At 40.6% G+C, this 21,432-nt stretch overlaps 2 protein-coding genes across 2 annotated transcripts; both read left to right on the plus strand.

Moving 5' to 3' along the window:
- Positions 1 to 218: 218 nt before the first annotated feature.
- nol8 (nucleolar protein 8) lies at positions 219 to 2,216 on the plus strand (the record flags this gene model as incomplete). Its single annotated transcript, XM_084348827.1, has 5 exons — positions 219 to 543; positions 630 to 771; positions 1,121 to 1,185; positions 1,355 to 1,437; positions 1,804 to 2,216. 5 exons carry the CDS (start codon positions 219 to 221, stop codon positions 1,861 to 1,863), a joined length of 675 nt encoding a protein of 224 aa, XP_084204953.1. The 3' UTR covers positions 1,864 to 2,216.
- Positions 2,217 to 3,016: 800 nt separating this feature from the next.
- gpr37l1a (G protein-coupled receptor 37 like 1a) lies at positions 3,017 to 11,073 on the plus strand. The gene is made up of 2 exons (XM_084348191.1): positions 3,017 to 3,854; positions 9,138 to 11,073. Exons 1-2 carry the CDS (start codon positions 3,237 to 3,239, stop codon positions 10,158 to 10,160), a joined length of 1,641 nt encoding a protein of 546 aa, XP_084204317.1. The 5' UTR covers positions 3,017 to 3,236; the 3' UTR covers positions 10,161 to 11,073.
- The last annotated feature ends 10,359 nt before the right edge of the window (positions 11,074 to 21,432 follow it).

Raw genomic sequence — 21,432 nt, forward strand, 5'->3', positions numbered from 1 at the left:
CTGAATACTGCCACTGTAAAGCCACTGTATATACAGAACAGGATGGGACCCAGGACAGAGCTTTGTGGTACTCCGCTTATAAACGGGACTGACGACAAAATGTTTTAGAATCACTCTAATTTAAAGTATTCATGTGAAAACTAAACAAAAAAAACCTAAAGTCGTCATCCGATCAAAATATACTCAGACTGCATCATGTTGAGAGCAGCTCTACCTGTATGTATCATGTGATCTGTTGTCCTCACAGCAAGTCGGCCAGGAGGAAGAAGAGGGAAGAGGCTCAGAAGCTTCCGGAAGTTTCTAAAGAGATTTACTACGACGTGTCTGGCGATCTGAAGGCCGTGTTTGGTCAGACAAACGACGACGCTGCAGGAGAGGAGAAGACAAACTGGGACAAAGAGGAGGAAGAGAAGGAAGAGGAGAAGGATGAAGAGCCGACCCCATCTCTCCTCTCAGCTGATGCCAGCGCAGAGAAAGAGACGTCGTCTGGATTTAAATTCTCGTTCTTTGGAGACGACGCAGAACCGGAGAGTAAAGAGACAGGTGGGTTATCTCAGATATTTATCTCAGACTGTCACCGGGGAGATATGTTCTCACCATTTTGACATCTCTATTTCTCCCTTTGTCAGAAGAGTACAAGGTAGAGAGCATCGAGGCGCCAAAGGTGTCATGGCAACAAGACCCACGTTTCCAAGACAGCAGCTCAGAGGAGGATGAGGACGAGCAGGAGGAAGACAAGGAGCAAAGCAGCATCGCGGTTAAAACCACAGAGTAAGAAAATTACGATTAAATCCTGTTAATTGCTTCATGTGTGTCTTTAAAGCGGATGAGGTTGTTGTCTGACCACTTCTGTAGTCAAAGCGTTTCTGCAGCTAACAACTATTTTTATTATTGATGAGTCTGCTTAGAATTATCTCAAATAATTGATCAACTTTACAACTCCACACAGCTGACTTGTCACTCCGTAAGGCGTGCATGATTGTCAGATCATCTGTTTTATAAAGTTTAAAGAAGGCCTTAAAAATGATCTGTTGACATGTGATTTCATTGTGACGGAGCAGAACAGTACAAACCCATTGTCAAATCTCACATCTTAATGTGTTTGTGTCACTGTTCACAGAGAGGAGACGCCATCAAAGACAGATCTGTTCTTCTTCTTCCGTCCTGAAGACAGCAGACTGACAGGTAGGATCAGTAAAATAGGTTTGAAAAATAAAAGTGTGGTTCCTGTGAGCTGTGTGGTTTGGTTCCTTAAACAGATTTTGAGGAAAAAGTGGGATTGAGTTGTTCTGTTTCTTTAAATACGATTGTGTGTTTTTGTGTTTGATCTGAACCGTCTCTTTTCCTACATCAGAGGGTCCCAGGCTGTTCTGTCGTCCCTCTCACCTGGAGGAGCAGAGGGAGCAGTGGGAGGAGAGGAGGAGCGTGCTCAGACAGGTACACATCACATCAATATCACCATGTTTACCTTTTTGACTTTTCAAATATGTTTTTTGTGACTTTTGAAATAATTTTTAGTAAGAACGTTTTTTTTGTTGTTTGTTTTGCTGGTCCTAGTCTGTAGTCTTCATTGTAACAACATCTTCTTCCTCCTTTTCCTGGAGGAAAAAACAGTAATTCTGTCTTCTAGACCAAAACAATATCTGATGATTTCATGTACTCCACGGCCTTCAAGCACAAGGCAATGTCACTTTCCTCCCCAACTACTACTGCTGCTAGTCTAAATCTACTGGTGACAGGTTACTGAAATGAGGAAGATTTGCTGCAGTGAAGATATTTCTATTTTCCTGTCTGTTTCCACAGGAGTACCGCAAGAAACACAAGGACGCCAGGAGGAAGCTGAAGTCCTCCCAGAAGAGCTGAGGATTATGGGATTTCAGTTGGATTTCAGAATCAGGAGCTGACCGATCCCTCGTGGTGCCATTTTGTGCCTCAGACTGATTTCAACAGTCAGCAGGTGGACAACATGGACTTTGAGGAAAAGTTCAAGATCATCAGAGTATCATATTTATATTTTATTTTGATAAATACTGAGAGATATTTTGTGGTCAGAGCTTCCTGTTGGAACAGCATTTGGTTTGGGGTTTCTCGTAAGTTGCCATGGAAACAGTGCTGCAAATGAACTTCAGGACAATTAGCAGCAACCGTCAATCACAGCTTCAGGGGACCAAACCTGTTGTAGAAATATGAATAAATAAATAAACTTCACAAGTCTGCTCAATCTTTTCTGTTTATTATTAGTCAGTTTGTGTCTTACGTACTTCACATCATCTATTTCTGTATCACATTTGGTGCCACAGCTGTCAAATCAGCGGACTGAGATCGGCTTCTGGAGTCAAACTAATGAGAATAAAGTTTGTTTTTTATTGGCAGGACTGGAGATGTTGCAGATGTCATCAGACTGTTGCGATCTGAAGTCTCCTCTCAGTGTGGACTTTAGTTTTTGCCTCATGATGAAATTTTCAGTCACTTTGTGACGTTAAATAAAGTTACAGAGGATCTTGTTTATCTGAATACTAAGAAGCTTGACCGAGTATGCTCAGTGTGCAGTTTGTCAGGTCCAGCTAGATAAAACTTACGTAGTCTAAATACAACAAATCCTTCCTTCATGACTGTTATAATACTCAATTTGTTAGACTTTTAATACTTCAGTACATCTGATATCAGATACTTTTACTCAAGTACTAATCTTATGGGTGACTAACTTTTACCAAGTGATATATTAAGACTATCTTTACTTTTACTCAAGTCTGACTCTTTGTCTCTACTTTTTGCAACACTGAATTAGTTATTTGCCTGAAACATGACCTACTTCCGGTTACAAACTGAAGTCAGTGGCAGTGAGTTTGTGTAATGTTTTGTTCAATTAAGTGTTGATGCAAAGCAGCTTTGTCAAAGTAGTTAAAAAAACAAACAAGAAAAGTATACAAACGTGTGATTTCTGAATCATCTCATGCTCAGAAGGGGACGTCTCACATTGTCTCATGCTCATTTTGTCTTATTATGAAGTGACTAACCGGAAGCAGCTATGTCGCGCTGCAGGGTGTTGATGTTGGTGGTTAACAGGCGCTGAAGTGCGCAGCAGACTCCAAACTTCTCCATCAGGACCAGAGGGAGGCTGCTGGACCGTGAGACAAACTGTTTATGGACATTTTTGTGTCTGGAGTCAAATGCTTGTTGCAGCACATGTCTGTGAAGGAGACAGGTAACACGGACCAGTCAGCTAAACGGTAAAAATGAGCCCCATCTGGTTTTTTCTGCTCCTCTTTCTGCGGACCGCGGAGCTCCGTCACGTCCACACAGCCCGGGAGCCTCAGCCCGGGTCTGAGGTGGAGGATGCCGGGGACACAAAGGAGTCTCTCTCCCTGGAAAGCGCTAAAGTTGACCTGAGACGAGTCGCCCGAGGAGCCAAAGACAGGAGTTTTGGGAAGAGAGACCCGCACACACCGAGTAACAGCATCGGGCATCCGCGACGGTACGACGACCCGAGCGGGTACTTCACCACCCCGCGGTCCGGCCGGGACACCTCCGCCCAGCCGGGCAACTCATCGTCGGGCCGCGGGTCGGGGCTCCTGAACCCGCTGTTCCCGGTCACCGACGGCTCCTACTGGGCGTACGCGGTCATGCTGCTCGCGCTCGTGCTGTTCGCGGCGGGTATCGTGGGGAACCTCGCGCTCATGTGCATCGTGTGGCACAACTTCTACCTGAAGAGCACGTGGAACTGCATCCTGGCCGGGCTCGCGCTCTGGGACTTCCTCGTGCTGTTCTTCTGTCTGCCCGTGGTCATCTTCCACGAGCTCACCTTGAAGAGGTTGCTAGGAGACCTGTCCTGTCGGCTCGTGCCCTACCTGGAGGTGAGGAGGGGTTAGTTGGTCTGGTAGCTAGCTAGCACAGGTGATGCAGCATTTTAGGAGCGTGAAAAACATTTTACTCAAGTAAAGTTTTTGTTCTGATGACGAAAAGTGACAGAAGTTAAATTATTGTTAAAGTATTAAAGGTTTTTTTTGTCATGTAATAGTTTTTATAGAAATAAATATAAAATAAATCATAAAAATAACACAAATACAGGTGTAGCACTTTATAATAACCATCATTAATAAATGGTACATTTATATTTTTTGATTAAATGTTCATTCACTGTTAACAAACAATGAAATGCTGTATCAACCATTTGTAAAGGTTTATAAATATCAGTTGCAACTTTATAATGGCCATCACATGCCATTTATTAACTCTTTTTATTGTTTGTTTACAGTGAAATAACTATTAACTAAACTTTAATTAACTCAAAATGTACCATTTATTATTGATGCTAATTATAAAGTGTTACCAATATAGGCAATACATGCGCTATAAAATAAAATATTGAAGTAGAATAATATAAAAAGTTCCTAAAATAAATAAAGTTAATCGCAAACCTCTGCCAAAACCCAACAGTCCCCTTTTGTATTAATTTATAAATATGCGTGAAATTAACGAAAGTGTCCAGAAAACGCCCTAAAATTCATCTGGATCTATGCCAGAGGTTATCGGGTCTATTCTGGGCTGCGACTCATCCTCCACCCACGTTTTGTGGAAATCTGTTCAGTAGTTTTTGTTTAATCCTGCTGATAAACCAACCGACAAACAAATGGACACAGGTGAAAACATGACCTCCTTGGTGGAGGTAAAAATAATTGAAGGAAAAGTAGATTTCTTTCTTTTTACATAAAAAAATAACACCTTTCTAAATCAGTGCTTGTGGTGATCAACAGGTAACTATAGCAACAGCTGCTGCTGAAGATTCACCAGTTAACCCAGAACTGCAATTTTTTATTCCAATGTTTTTAACTGATCTGATACTTTTTTGTTTAATTACCTAAACTGAGAGATTAATCAGCTAAAGAGTGAAATCTTTCAGTTATCATTTCATCACTATTTATTTAATCACTTGTTAACTCTCAGTATAAACTAAACAAACCACGAGTTAACCTAAGTGCTATCCAACTAAAGTGTTTTGTATCTGCTCCAGAACTCAGATATCATCCAGCCACAGTGAGGAGATGTCAAACAAGTCAAACAGTTCAAACAAACAAGTTAATGTGATGATAATTACTTTCTGCCGTCACACTGTCAGCCCTGTTTTTACACGCTCATGTTAAACTCATTGTAAGTGTTTCCAGTTTAATAGAGGGGCATCCAGGCTTGTGATGAATGGCCTGTTTGTGTCTTGTTGCTGCTCAGTTTCAGACTCAGTGCAGTCTTTACTTTCAACAAACGTGCTGTTATGGTCTGTTTGGCTTCTTCAGCTGTCTGTTATGAACCATCGGGGGAGGCTGGCAGGGCCCCACATGAAGCCACTCTTCTTATCCAGATCACAGAAGCAAACAGTGAACCACAGACAGATAGTTATCAGGAACTGGGTTGGTTTTTTAGAGTGCAGAGATCTGAACTAAGTTTCAATTATGAAAATAACGTTATTGCTGCCTCTAACAAAACGTTTGGGCCACTGATTAGTACAAGATATCAGCTCAGGATGGAGCAGCAGTAGTTGAAATTGTAGACAAGTTATGCTTTAGAAGTCGAGGGCGTTTTCACCCCAGCCCTTTATTTTGAGACCCAGTGTTTCTTCAAGAGGATTAAGTGTTTCTCCACTTGAATTTAATTCCTGGCAGCATGGAAAAGGATGTGTTACTGAGTCCAAATCCCAAAATGTTCAGTTTACAGTGATTTGAAAAACTGTCAAAAGCAGGAAATCATCACAAATGAAAACCAGGAACTTTTAAAAAGTGTTAAGTTTCAATTTTGTCTCAGTTTTTGCTTAATTATCATGATTAGAGTCATCAATCAACCAATCAACTAGTCATTTCAGCTCTATTGAGGACCTTTGTGTTGTTAAATAAAACAACTCCTTATATTATTACTACATAATCCAGTACTGTTTATAGGGAACCAGTCAGTTAAACGCTCGTTAAAGGATCGTTCTGAGGCTGGGTTTAGTTTGTGATATTAAACATACTTATGTATCAAAAGTAATTGTCAGGCATTAAATGTACTTAAATATCAAAAGTAAACTTGACATTTATTTTCATGTTTGTATATAATTTATACTACAGGTCAACCGATTGTGGTCTGGTCAAGTATTGGATCTGATATTCAGCATTTTCTTGATTATCATAAATAAATACATCTTAAAAATGAGTATCTGCAAAGTAACTAAAGTTATCAAGTAAATGTAGTGAAGCAAAAAGTAGAATATTTACTGCCCCTGTAGTGGAAGTAGCAGAAAATCAAAGAAAGTACCTAAAAATTATACTCAAGTACAGTAATTGAGTAAATGCACTTAGTTACATTCCATCACTGCCCTCAATCATTGATTTGGCCCTTAGAAATGTGTCGAACAATGACATAAAATAATAAATCTGTAATTTGGGATTATTATTATTATCAAATTATCTGCTTCTCTTATTTTTATGTTTCATTTATTATCATTTGGTCGATAAAATGTCAGAAAATAATTTTAAAAAAAAGAAAAAGGCAGTTTTACTGAACAACAGTCACAATAATAAATAGTCAAAAACAGGAAATCTTCATCTTTAAAAACTGAAATTTTCTTCATCAACACTTAAATAATTGCCAATTATTTCTCTGACGATCGACGAAATCTAATAACTGACTAATTGTTGCAGCTCTCAATCAAATATTGACTCCGGTCTCCTTACTATTAATATTACTAGTATTATTATTTCAAAGCTGAGTCAATCAGCAGCTCAGTTTAGAGCTGAGTGACTCTCACAGAGTAATAATGTGGAGCTCTCACCGCCTCTTGATTACTCTCTGTTGGGTTTTCATTGGCTTCATCAGTCTCCTGCTTCAACACGGCCTCTGCCGGCCTGTGGAGTCCTTGTTTGTGTCTCCGAACGCCTACAGAGCTCTAAATCACCGAAGTGGAGTTTTACTAATTTGTAATAACAGCTTGTGTGAAGCCGTCTTTAACAAGGTCAGGCTGCCGGCCTCCTCTGTTCTCTGCTGCCTCACCTATTTTCATGCTAATTAATGAATGCATTTCTTGCTAATTAATTAACGTTTTTGAGCAGTTTGCTCTCTGAGTGTTGTATTGAGCGGAGCTGAAAGCAGGTCAGGCTGCCAGCTGCCCCTGTGCTCTGTTAGTTAAACTATTTTCATGCTAATTAGAGCTCTCCGTTAATTATCTTGAGTTGTGTCTTAACTGTTTGAGGTCATTAAGCACCCACAGAGGGAGGACAAGTCTCTGTAATGATAGTCTGTGTTTTGGGCCAAAACCACAGAATTTAATGTGCACGAGGCACCAATAACTGTCTTCAGTCTGTAGGCTGAGAGCTGTTCTGACATAATGGCTCTCTTTTCCCGCTGGGGCTCCTTTTATTTCCCTGTTTCTGTATTCTGAAGCTGGTCTTTATAACCAGGGTCTTATTGCTGTAGTTTTGGCTGATTCACCTACAGGCTGTAGGCACAAAAGGCAGAGGAAAGCCTTAAATCTGTTCCTAAAGACAAAAAAAACCCACCTTCCTGCGCGTGATTTAGTCTGCACGAAGTGTTGTTTTGTTGTCTCAGTTGAGCTAACAGGTCACGTCTGACTGGAATCAGCAGCATGAATGAATCCAGCGGGAGGGCCAACCTGCAGGTTAAAGGGAAAGTTCTCACCAAAATCAAAAATATATATTCTTCCTTATACTTGTAGTTATGTTAGTTGCAGAGTTTTGGAGATATCGACCATAGAGATGTCTGCCCGCTCTCCAGTATAATGGAACTAGATGGCACTTTGAGTCAAAGCACAAAAAAAAAAAAACCTTTGAAAAACTCAACAGGGGTGTCTATTCCCAGAAATCATGACCTAGTTACTTAAGATATTCCACAAACCTCGTTGTGAGTAGTCGTAGTCTGATAGAAAGAAAATAGTTCCTATATGAAACTGCTTACACACAAGCTCTGTGGATTATCTTGAGTAACAGGGTCGTGGTCTCTGGAAAGAGAAATTGCAGTTGGGTTTTTAAAATGTGTTTTTTTGGCACCACAAGCTGAGAGTCACCTAGTTATACTATATTCAAGAGAAGGCATCTCGCCAATTTCTTTAGGGGAAAAAATAGTTTTGATTTTGGGGTGTATTGTCCCTTTAAACCTGAAACCAGCTCTGCAATGTTAAAAACAGTCATACTGAGTTATTTAAAAAAATGTATTAGATGGTTGGAATTAAATTGTACTGTTTAAAGCAGCACTGGGTATTTTTTTAGAGAGTTTCAGTGCTGATACCCTTTTTAACAAGGCAGCCTCCATAAAAAGGGTTATAAGTTTTAACTGATGGCTTTAGAAAATGTTAAATAATTCAAAGTTGGAGCACTTCAAGACTCGAAGATGAACAATTCTGTTAAAGAAAATCAAATCAATCACAGAGCTTCAAATTTTGACGTGTGTGTGTGCTCTGGATGAATTCAGTAACTATGGTGCCGTGATTTGTTTACAACTGCAACGACGAAGCTTTGATTCACACCTCTGATTGGCTTCTTCTCCATAGCAACGATGGCCCATCCACCACGCCAAACTCTTTCTGTTTCCACACTTTTCTCTGAAACAAAGTTGGAACAATTGAAACTGGTGAAATTGGATCGTTAAATAGAGTCTCATCTCACTTTGCAACTCAATTAAAGCAATTCTTTTAACTTTTTAGAAAAATACACTTATTCTATTTCTTTATGAGAGTGAGGTTTAGTTTAGATGCATATGAATCTCAGGATGTAGTTAGCTTAAGAAAGTTTGGATGGGCAGTTGCATGCTGGAACTAACTCAAACATTTGCTGCAGACTTGAAGGATGGGGCCACCACAGTGTTTAAAAAGAAGACACTGCAGAAGTGCCCTTTTGAATGCCCCTGATAAATAAAACATGCTGAAGTGCCCTGTAGTGTTCCCTGAGACCTGGAGAAAATGCGATGTAGTGCCTCACAGACTGCCTACATGCTAGAAAAGGTTTTGGATTTACTGTTTCACCATAAATGCATTGTGACGATGCAACCTGGCAACCCAAAAGTTGTTCTAATTAAGGGTTTATATCTGATCTAATGAGGTTTTCTCGAAACTTGTCATTAACCTTCATTTCCACGCCTCTCTGTCATTTCTCTGTCAGGTGTCGTCTCTGGGTGTGGCCACATTCAGCCTCTGTGCTCTGAGTATTGATCGTTTCCATGCAGCCACCGGCCCCGCGCCGCTTCAGACGCCGAAGGTGGAGCCCTGCCAGTCCATCCTGTCCAAGCTGTTGGTCATCTGGGTGGGCTCCATGGTGCTGGCCGCCCCTGAGCTGCTGCTGTGGCAGCTCCTCCAGGAAACCGTCAGCCTGCCACTGCTGCCCACTGATCTGCAGCACAGCCAGCAGGGAAGCTCTCTGATGGCTGCCTTCAGGTCCCGGACAGACAAATTTAAAGTGGACATTTGTGTCCGCGAGCCGTCTGCCGAGCTCCCAGACAGCATCTACGCTCTGGTGCTGACCTACCACGAGGCCCGCATGTGGTGGTTCTTCGGGTGCTACATCTGTTTGCCTCTGCTCTTTACTCTGGCCTGCGACTTGGTGACGAGGCAGGTGTTAGCTCAACGTGTACCGCAGAAGGCCAGCGGTGAGAAGATGATCAGATGCTCCTCCTCCTCCTCTTCATCTTCCTCCTCGACGAAGAAAAAGCAGCATGTGAGAGAGCACAGGCTGCGCTCCACTGTGATGGCGCTCACCATCTTATACATCACATGCAACCTGCCGGAGAGCATCTGTAACATCACCCTGGCGTACATCTCTGCCCACGTCTCCGCTGCGCTCCCGGCTCTGGTTTTTCCAGCTCTGGGTCTGATTGGACAGTTCCTGCTGTTCATGCGTTGCTCGGCGACGCCGGTGCTGCTGCTGTTCCTGTGTCGCTCACTCGGTCAGGCCTTCATGGACTGCTGCTGCTGCTGCTGTGAAGAGTGCCTCCCCGATGGTAACTCCTCTTCATCCTCATCCGCTTCAACCACCGCCACCTCCAACCTGTCCTCGCCCACATCACCCTCTCCGTCCTCACTGTCTCCCTCCAGCAAAGAGGAGACGAAGAGCATGTTGGCGACAGAGCCAGCAGTCTGCTACGACAGAGCGAAAGACTCCTCAGTAGTTCTCGGGACGCCCTGTTGAGGTCCAGAACTGCATTTAGTGTCATGTGACTTTAAAGTGTGTATGAACTGACGGTTGGAGCCACTGTAGCAGCAGAAACTGAATAGAGTTAGATGATTATCTACAATATAGATTTTTTTATATATAGTTTTGTCCACCTGTGATGGATTAAACACTGTTATTGTTATTTTTTGGTATACATTTTATAGTTAATAATTTTCTAATGTTCATCAGGATGTTAGTACTATCTCGTCTGAGTACTGTATTAGACAGAAACACTGGATAATCTGAGTTTTAAACTGAAAATGTAGACGTAGTGAGACTAGTGTCAGCAGACCGACAGACTGCTGTGAATTTTTTTTCAAACACGATTTTGCTGTCGCTGCTCATTCGTCAGATTTACACAGGATGGGATAAGATATTGGAGATCAATCAAACTTTGATGCCACATGAAACGGTTCAGTGTGGAGGTTTTTTTTAACCTGTTTTATTACTTCAGGTCGAGTGAAGTTTAGATTTTCTTCAAGAAAAAAATTGCATCCTCTGTAAATAAGTGCCTCTCCGTGTGTTTATACTTTATTAACCTGCTGAATGCTCTATCTGTGTTTACAGAGCACTTTATTCCTCTAATCATTGGAATAGAAATGAGTTATTCTTTTCACAAAACATTCAGTGTATGAAACTCTTCTTTACTTTTCAGTTTGAGTATGAATTTAGATGTTTACACGTTTTTATGACTTGGTTTTGATTTGGATTTTTTCTGTCAAAACTAATGGATTTCTAAGTCAGATGATATTCTATATTTTTCTACATGTCAACACATCTCATGTACAGACCATCATCTACTAACAAGTATTGTGTGTGTATCAAAGCCTGATATATCTTCTTCCTTTGTGTCGTAGCGCTCCAAAATATTAAAAAACACATGAATGAGCCACACTGTTGCACTGGATGACATGTTCCTTCGATACGATGAACGCTCACATTGAAGTTGAGTTTGACTGGATACCACGTACACCATACCGCTGCTGGAAATACCCAATAGAGCACCAGATGTAGGTTAATCCACCTTTACCACCTGTTAAACTAAAGCTTAATACTATTCTTGCAGACAGTTATCACTGTCTAAAAACCTAATTTTGTAGTTAAATATGAAACTGGAATTTTGTTTAAAAGTATTTGATTTAAGACGTCCAGGTCCAGTTCAGAGTGAAGTCAAATGTTAAGCAGCCGAGCAGGAGCACAAAGAAAGTCAGAGAGAAAAGACGGAAAAGAGGAAAAACAATAGAGAAACAAAAAAATTGGGGGGAGGAGAAACCAAGAGGGAAAAATAGACCAGAAGAGAGAAAGGAAGAGTTTTCTGGTAGTGGAGAGTTGCATTTTTTCCATCTGAACTCTGAACACTTCTAGAGAATCTGTGTGTGGATTATTTTTATTTTCTGAATAGCAGAGACGGCTCATGTCATACTCTGATCTCCGTTGGAAGGAATGCTCAACACCCACTGGAGCAGAAAGCCGTTGATGTCGACTGTGACGCTCCTTTTTGTCATGATTCAATTATTGAAGGTCACAGCTTCACAATAACTGTTGGCCTTTGAGTTTCTGCAGACATAATAACAGTCGCTCTGTGACCAGTTGCTGGGGAGAGCAGACAAGAATTCACAGCTTATTCAACTATTTTTAAGCGTTTTTCCTCCCCTTTATTTTAATACATGAATTGAATTTAGAACACGTCTTCTACGGAGGCCCTGAAGTCTCAAATATGTGATTTTTTAAAGTAATAATATATCTTATGGGCTCATGTTCCTATCTTGAGCCATAAATTATCTATCTTACACAGTCGAGCCATATTATATTATAATCTTATCATTACCAGATGCATATCTTGATGAAATTATGTCTTGTCTGTGTGAGATAGATAATATATGGATCAAGATCTAGGATCTCAGCTTGGATCTCTTGCCCATATAATATTATTATAAAAAAGTAATATCTTTTGGGACTTCAGACTTAATAACGTGCATGCTCAAGATATTAAAAAGTGCTGCTAAAAGTCACCTTTTCACATCTCTGCAAGTATTTCTGCATGCAAATCATGTTACATCTCAACAGTTTTGGAGGGTGTATATATTTTTTTCTCCTCTGTGTCATGGTGAAGCAGAGAAGATTGATGGATGAAGTATATTCAGGATTTAGATAACACAAGGAACAGGCAAACACGGCAGCAAGACCAGGGAAGCTCACCAGATCACTCGACAATGACTGAACAAAAAGCTGGACTTGAATACAAACTAAACTAACAAGGGGATGAGGCGCTGGTGGAGTCCTGCAGAGAAACACAGGTGAGGGAAATGAACAGAAAAACACTAGAAACAGGCTGGAAAAACACTGGAAGGACAGAAGGGCTGATGAGGGAGATGTAGTGCAGGCGTGGAGGGAAAGCAGACTGAGGAAGAACTCAGGTAACAGAGCCGGGCTCATTAATCAGATACAAGACGGGTGTGGAGGGAAAATCAGGCTGGTGAGGAGCACAAGAACACGGGGGATGACACCACAAAACCCAGAAAACACACATACGATGACACTAAAATGACCTGACACGTTTCCCCAAGTTTTCAGGCTAACAAACAGGATGAACATGTCGTAACATGTCCGAAGGTGTAATTTACACTGAGGACATGACCCCACCACAGTCTGAGTGGCTGATTCCCCCCCTCCATTTTTTAAAAACCCTTATGTCCCCACCACCTTTCAACATAATTCATGCCCTTGAACATCTCTGTTGTTTAACTTTGACAAAATCACAAATAAGGTGTATATAATTTAAATTTAAGAAAAAAGTAAAAACCTACATCATAACTTCATGCTATAGGCACAAACTCCTCATTTAAATGAACTCTTTTCATGAACACAATAAAGACATCACCATTAGAGGGCATGGTGAGTTGCTGTAATCGGTCCAATTAAGTTCACTTGGTTCTGATTTACAGCTGCTGTGAGGACTGCTAAAAGGAGCTGATTCTCAGTCCAAAAGTCCCCGAAACCTGAGCCAAATCTGACAGCTGTGGTCGGGCCAGAGCCGGCTCATGTTTGGTCCTCTGGGACCAGAAAACGGGCATTTGTCCCGACACTCAGCTGCTGTTGGCTTGAGTTAGAGGGAAATCTGGGACAGATATTCATTCTCGATTAGTTTAGGGATAGGGCGGGTAATTTTAATCTTTTTTTTTTCCTTTTTTGGTGCTTTTTGGTGTTTTATTTGCAACTTTCTCTGAATATTCAGCTCATCAGTCCAGCATATCTTCATGAAGGCTTATCACAGAGAGGAAACTAATATCCATTGTCTTATCTGATGATGGGAAAGATAAGAAGTATTTCATAAAATGTTCCTTTAAAAAGGCAGAGTGTTTGGAGATTGAAGCTTGGTATTGAATGCACATCAAATTTCAGGCTCTTTACTTAAAAAACAGTCCACCACGTTTCAACACACAGGGGGACATGGGTTGATTGTCAGAGACCCCAAATGCTAAAAAAAAAATCCAAGAAAGCAGCAGTAGAAGATTTTACTTGTTGATTTCAGTGTGTCGATTATTTCCAATGAATTAAAAGGAAGTTTGTAACACAGAAAACTTCTCCATTGAATACTGCAACAGTCTATTACATTCATTTTTCTGGGGACACCTGGAGGCCCTTCACACACATCTGCAGCCCCCCGAGTTACACTTTCTGGGCCGCTGTTGTAAGTTTGCGTCTCGGTTCCTTTGAGCTGAAATATTTGTCCTCCCACGTTGTCGTGCCTGGGCAAAGAGGAGGAGGAGGGGAAGCTTCAATAAGGCCTGCTTTGTTCAGGCGTCCCCCTCTCTGGCTCAGAGAGAGAGACACTTGAACAAAGCTGCATATCAATCGCCATCCACCAAGGGAGTTGCTAAGCTACACAACACCCACCACCTCCCACCAGCTGCCCCAGTCACTGAAGAGAGGAGAGAAGAAAGAGGGCAGAGATGCAGGGGAGGAAGAACTGCTGCGCTGCACCGAGATAAGCCAAAACCCTGACAACCAGCTGAGACACCGCAGCAAGTCAGAAATACGGCCGAAAACCAACAAGGTCCCGGGTTTGAACCCGACTGGGGCCCATGTGGCCTCCTTCAGGTGCTCCACCAGCTTCCTCCCACCACAAAGACAGACATGTAAGGTCGGAGGACACAACATCACTGTGGTCTTGAGTGAAACCAAACAGGAGTGTGTAGTTTTACAGAATACACACTCGTTATTAAGATTAAATAAAGTCAAGCTACCGACATTTCTTTTCTCTTGTCTGTATTTTCACGTCTGGTAACGGAAAGTAATCAGGTTACATTCATTCAATATTGTGATACTTGGATTTTATTACTGACAAAGGTAGTAAGTAACTGTATCGTCATACATTTTTAAAGTAATCCTCCCAACCCCTGGTAATGTGATTACTTTTATCAGCTTATAAGTAAGGCTGTGAAGTTTGAATGATAAGCAGTGTTGTAAAAAGTACCAAACAGTTACTAAAGTAAAAGTAAAGATATTTTGTTAAAATATTACTTGTAAGAGTGAAAAGTCACCTGTACAAATAGTACTTAAGTAAAAGTCTTAAAGTACCTGAAAATAAAGTATCAAAAGTACCAGGAATAGTAAATGATACATATATTTACATGTATGTATAAATGGTGTACTGCGGGCCGACTGATTATCAGATCTGATGTTCAACATTTTTCTGATGATCAGAAAATACAATTAAATTAAATTGAATTAAATATATTTATTTATAAGTATCTCAAACTGTACTGAAGTACACAACCTGAGTGAGTGTACTTCATTACATTGAATCACTGCTGATAGGTTATATAAAACCAACACTAAAGTCAGAGACTGTGTCCAAAGTCGCTCCCTATTACAGTTTATGATGCACTTTATCTGCTGGTGTGGAGGAGTGTGAAGTGTAAGGTCTCCAGAGAGCTGGAGTCTAGACTCTGTGATGCAGTGCAGTCTCTCATTTTTTCATTAGTCGAACAACAATTTATTTGTCAGCACACAAAGAACTACAGCTCCCATGAAAAAACGTATCAGCACAGCAGCAGGCGTCGTGACTTGGTTCCCTACATATCCATAACATCCAGCAACACTCAGAAGTTAAAAACACATATATTTAATTTTTGCTTGATCATGATGCATGATCATTAAATGCCTACATCAACACAAGACCTATTATGAATTCTTGTCACTTGTCATGACATTGAATTTCAAGTTCATGACTGATGGAACAGCTGATAGACTTGTTCTGCAAAATGGCTATGTCATGTAACATTTCAAAATAAAAGTGCATTTGTGCCTCATTGTATTGATGTCGAGGCTCTCCGCTGTGAGCTCTGACAGTTATTATTTATACTTGACTTGTTCTGCCTACAGCCTCAGCAGGATCAGGAAATACACAACACAATATCTGTTAGCAGCAACCATTACCACGACGACAGCCCAATGCTAATCAGCAATGCTAACAGAGTCCTGTCCACCAGTGGAGCTCTCTGTTGACTTGATGCCGAGCCAGCACGAGGCAGCAGCGCACTGACTGGTTGCTTAGGACCGCTCGGACACCCGGCGGACTTCTGTTTGTTTTTTGTCGAGTATTCACGGTATAAGCTTTGATTTTGTTATTATGTCCTGTAATACCCACAAAATGTCTGACCATCTAAACCCATTTTTGGGATATGGGTGCACGAGAGTTAGGCTCCAGCAGCTGGTTACCATTTTGGATCTGCCTCCATGTTAAAGATCAGGATTTCCTAAACTAACAAATATCTAATCGATACAACATGTTGCACTCTAGTTGTGTTGTTGCTGTATTTTTTTTACTTTTGTCAGACCCGAGCTAACTTTTTCCACCTGCCTCCACTCTTTATGCTAAGCTAGGCTAACTACATCCTGGCTCTAGCACCATACTTACCATACAGACGTGGGACTGATTTCAGTTCTCTCATCAAAAACAAAGAAAATAAGCTAATTTTCCCCCAAAATGTAAGTTTTATTTTAAGTTTTATTACTTAAAATAATTCAAATGTTTTCATTTTTTATTGCAATTTCACATCATTTTAGACCATAATTGTTACCACATCTGTGTACAAAAAGTCTGAAAAGCTAACAAGCAAACACCCAAAAGATTAATGATTAAATTAGCTAGAGGAGTCTACTGGGACTGACTACAACCATTAGATCTGTCATTTAGTTAGTTTAGTCTGATGCTCTCTACATTGATTTTACATTCATTTGGCTGAGGTGGTGCCCAGAACACTCAATGGCAATGAGCCTAGTGTATGAAAATACTTATGTACTTTTTCTTAAGTAAAATCCTGTGCTTTTACTTGTAATATACTATTTTTACACTTTATATTAGATCTTCTATGAGCCTCACAGCTCCCACAGAAGGCTCAGTCTGCCCCTGCTTGATGCTGGAGCCCTGCAGAGACTTTTAGGCTTTAAGCTTCCCATCAGGACCAGAGGCTCCGAATGCTTCTGTGTCCCCCGTCACCAGAACACAGACGTGGTTTGTTCTGCGGTCACGTCCAGTGTGAGACAGCAGGCGGTGATGAAGTCCCAGCAGCAGGCTGGGGGTGGACTGCCCGGATCACTTCCTCATTGAGCTCTTCAAGAGGACATGGGAAACATCAGTGGAGCCTACAAATAAACTCTGGGGGTCCCTTTCAATCCTGAGCAAACAGTGTTTTCATTAACTTGGCGAAGCTCACGCATGAAAAGCCAAAATCTGAAGCTGGTCTCCAAAGAACAACAGACGCTTTAACCCAAATTAAATGTTTCTTTGGATTCAGAGTCGGCTCCATCGGCCAAATACAAGGAATCTGAGTCCAGTTTTAAGTTGATCTAAATGTACTTTTACTATTTACTATTACATTTTCAGGAAAAACTAGCAGGAAGATAGAAAAAGAGGAAAAGGCTGAACAAAGGGTAAAAAAATGTATTTCCAATCTGATACAAATAATACCTGAATCACCTCGATCAATACTGATACTGAACGATCCGTCCTCAAATCTGCTTCACTCACATCAACATGTGCCTCTCCTTTCTCGCTCCTTAATAAACACATGCTGAATGTCTTCTCCATCATCACCATCTTCCTCTTTCTCCAGAAGCTCCTTCACTGACACCGTCTACCTCCTGGCTGTTGTTCGCCTCTTCAGCCTGATTGTGTGCAGCTTTCAGGTTTGACCGAAAAAGGGTCAAAAGGTCAAAAGCTTCTTGTTGGTCTTCTCTTTTCTTTTCTGGCATCACGATTTATGTGCAGGTCATAGCAAACAAGTTCACCCCGACATTAGCTAGTACCGAGTTTAGATCAGTGACTTTCTCAGGTCATGTGGTTGTCCATGGTGCACTTACGATGTTTTGACTTTTGATATTTAAAAAGAAAAATGACAAACCATTTTCAGGAGTGGAGATTTGTTGCTAAACACCGTACTGTCTGTCTCTCTTATCTCATGAATGTTACCTGAATAAAACATGGGCACGTTTTCAATGGTGAACGGTGACGGAAGTATTCAGATCTTTTTCTCAAATAAAAATAGTAACACCACAGTATGAAAACATTTCAAGTAAATATATAAGTCCTGCATTCAAAATCCTGCAAAAATAAAATACAGAAGTACCAGCATCAAAATGTACTTATTTTGCAAAATGATGCCATTTAAAAGTGTTTTATATACTCGTTTATATTATTGGAATGTTATTATTAATGCTTTAATGTAAGCAGGATTTTAATGTTGTCAAGGTAGAGCTCATTTTAACTACTTAATATACTTTTATGTACTCAAGTTCTAAAAATACACCATAAACAGATAGGATAAAAACAGATAATAAATAAATAAAAACAGATAGAATAAAATCTTGACCTGAAAAGTAACTGGTAACTACAGCTCACAGATGTAGTGGAGTAAAAGTATAAAGTAGTAGAAGTAGAAAAACTGAAAACACTTAAATACAAATGTATCCGCACATGTTTTGATGTGATGAGAAGCTCATGGTCAACATCTGGAGTATTTAACGTTCTGTATGTCTGTCTGTGGCCACATGGGGGCAGTGTTGCTTCATGTTAGAGGAGCTGGTTCCTCTCGACTGGCAGGACTGTGGGATAGATGAGAGTCGGATATGGCTCATGTGTGCAGCTCTCTTGTAAAAGTATAGACACTTGTTAGTTTGATAAGGACACCAGACAAGTATTTTAACTTCACAGAGACTGCAGGTTTAAAACGAGTCTGTTTAAAGAGCATTTTCTTGAAATCATGCAGATATCTTCTCTGTCTCGTCTCTGAAATCCTGAAAAAAGCTGATTTGTATAAAAACAGCTGGAAATAATTTCACAAGAAGTTTTGATTCTTTATGTTTTTCATTTGCTTTAAAAATACTTTTAAGACAGAATTTTTTTTTATAAAGATGCAAAAGTATCAGTGGCTGGTGACATTATCTTCAACTGCCAGTTTAGTTGGTTCACCTACATAACATTAATCCAGTAGAATACAACAACCTTGTGATAAATCCTGCCTTCATGAACAATATGAGTTGTTGATTTTTATCTTTAATTTAACACCCCTGCACTCTAATATCTATCAACTGTTAATTAAGCTACCTCTGTAAGATATTTTATTATGACTTACTCTTCTCTGTCGTACAACAAAACATAAAACATCTGCAGTTCAGACGGAAGCTACGATATATTTTTATTACAGAACATTAGTGCTGAGGATTTTCCATCAGCAGTCCTAAACACAGTGTTCCTCCGTGTGCTCTGTGTGTGTGTGTGTGTGTGTGTGTGTGTGTGTGTGTGTGTGTGTGTGTGTGTGTGTGTGCGTGTGTGTGTGTCTGTTGGATCTAAAGGCTGGATGTTTGTGCAGGAGGGCTGCAGCCTCCTAACAGAGACCAGCTCACAACGTCCATATTTAGACTCTTAGTATGTCCAACAGCTTCGTTTGTTTATGACTGCGAGACACAAGACACAACCCAGCATTTTATACCCGCATATGGTGTGTGTGTGTGTGTGTGTGTGTGTGTGCGTGCATGTATGCCTGTGTGTGTGTATGTGAGACACATATGAGGGGACAAAGCATATCTTAAAAAGGTAACCAGTTTTTTTTTAGGTTCTAAGTTTAAGACATTTAAATTTGACTCTTTATTCCAACTTTGTGGGACCAGTGAGGACACCTTTGTAAAGTTAGACAGCATCTTTGTACACTGAGGACGCTTCTGCAAACTGGGGACATTTTCTAAAGTGAGAACATCTCTGTGAAGTGAGGACATATCGGTGAAGTGAGGACATCTCTGAAGTGAGGACATCTCTGTGAAGTGAGGACATCTGTGAAGTGAGGACATCTTTGTGAAGCTAGAACATCTTTGTAAAGTGAGGACATCCCTGTGAAGTGAGGACATCCCTGTAAAGTGAGGACATGTATGTGAGGTGAAGACAGCGTCAGAGAAGTGGACCAGCTCTTTACCCTGGTGAGTCACTGCCGGGGTCGTGGGAGTTTCTTTTATAGACTTGGAGAAAGCTTACGGCCACGGAGTACTGCGGTCGCTGGAGTGAGAGCTATGTCTGAATTCTTGGCAGGAAGTCAAACTGTTTTCAGTGGGTGTTGGACTCCACCAGGATTGTCCCCTGTCAGCTGTTGGGATGAGTCAGTGCCTCCATGTCTGAGGCCATGGTTCTCTGCTGGACGACAATGGACCGCTCCCTCCTGGTTGGGAGCTAGTTGATGCATTAAATGAAGAAGTATCTCGGGGGCTTGTCGACAGGTAGATTGGTGTTTATAAGTCGATCTTCATTCCCTCCCGTATGCGCATGTGCTTTGAGTTATGAGCGAAAGAATAACAAGAGTTTGAAATGAGTTTCCTCTGTTGGTTGATCAAAATCACCCTCTGAGATACTGTGAAGTTAATCAGAAAAATGCTGAATAACCCATAATATACAGTATATACATATATGTAATACATACATATACATACATATATCAAATATTGTATGTATGCTATTTTTACTTGTACTTTTGAAACTAATGTACATTTAATGTCAGATAATTTAAGAATTTTACTCAAGTACTGTTTGTACAGGTGACTTTCACTTTTACTGAAGTAATAGTTTAATATGATATCTTTACTTTTAGTTAAGTAGGACTCTTGGGTACATTTACACAACACTGCAACAGTTATACTTGAGTAAAAGTAAGAATATAAGATTAAAAAATGACTTTGGTAAAAGTGAAAGTCACCCATATGAGTAGTTGAGTAAAAGCCTTAAATTATCTGTTATTTAATCTACTTGATTGATTAATCAAAAGTAATGTTTTGGTAATAAATGTACTTAAGAGTACAAGTAAAGGAAAATTGTACATATATTTACATGTACATGTATGTATATACTGTATAATATGGGTCGAAAAATGATTACCCGGCTGATTATCAGATTCAATATTCAGCATTTTTCTGATTATTGGAATGAAATTTGTTTAAAAAATGTGCTACTTTGGCTCCGATGCAGCATGTAATCCACAAAGTAACTAGTAACTAAAGTTATCAAATAAATGTAGTGGAGTAAAAGTACAATATTTGCCTCTTAAATGTATTGGAGGGCAAGTATAAAGAAAATGTACCTCAAAATATCTCAAAACTGTACTTGAGTAAATGTACTTAATTACATTCCGTCCCTGCTTGTTACTGAAAACAGTAATCACATTACTGTAAGGTATTACGGCTCACTGCTGAGGTTGCTGAAGTGTGTGTGTGTGTGTGTGTGTGTGTGTGTGTGTGTGTGTGTGTGTGTGTGGTGGCTAACAGTTCCTGTTGGTGTTTTTGATTTGCAGGAGTCAAACTGAGCAGCTGCAGTAAATCAGTGTCCACACCTCCCTCTCTCTCTCCGTCCGTCTCTCATTCACTCTGTCTGTCTCTCCACCTTTTTCTGTTTGAAGCCGAGCTGTATTTAATTCCCAGTTTCCCTCCCCCTCAGAGACTCAACACTCCATCCCGTCCTGTCCTTCCCTTTGTTTCTCTCTCTCTTCCTCCTACACCTTCTCCCCCTCTTTCATTCCATCTCTCATCATCCGCCGCCTTCAGCTAACCAGCCTCCCAGCAGAGAATTATGAATAGAATTCAAATCAGTTGAGCTTTACTGTCTCCCACCCCCTCTCTACCTGCCCCCTCCGCGTCTGTCTCTACTTTCTAACTTTCTCCAACTGTTTCGTATTGATTATAGCCGTGACCTCACTCCCACACTGCA

Source organism: Pagrus pagrus, assembly GCF_965226575.1.
Source record: "Pagrus pagrus genome assembly, chromosome: 3".
Taxonomy (NCBI): Eukaryota; Metazoa; Chordata; class Actinopteri; order Spariformes; family Sparidae; genus Pagrus; species Pagrus pagrus.

Bases quoted from the DNA above. Each gene is read 5' to 3' on its own strand.
- gpr37l1a (XM_084348191.1), top strand. From the start codon at position 3,237: ATGAGCCCCATCTGGTTTTTTCTGCTCCTCTTTCTGCGGACCGCGGAG. The intron at 3,855-9,137 runs GTGAGGAGGGGT...TTTCTCTGTCAG, and splicing joins GGCTCGTGCCCTACCTGGAG to GTGTCGTCTCTGGGTGTGGC.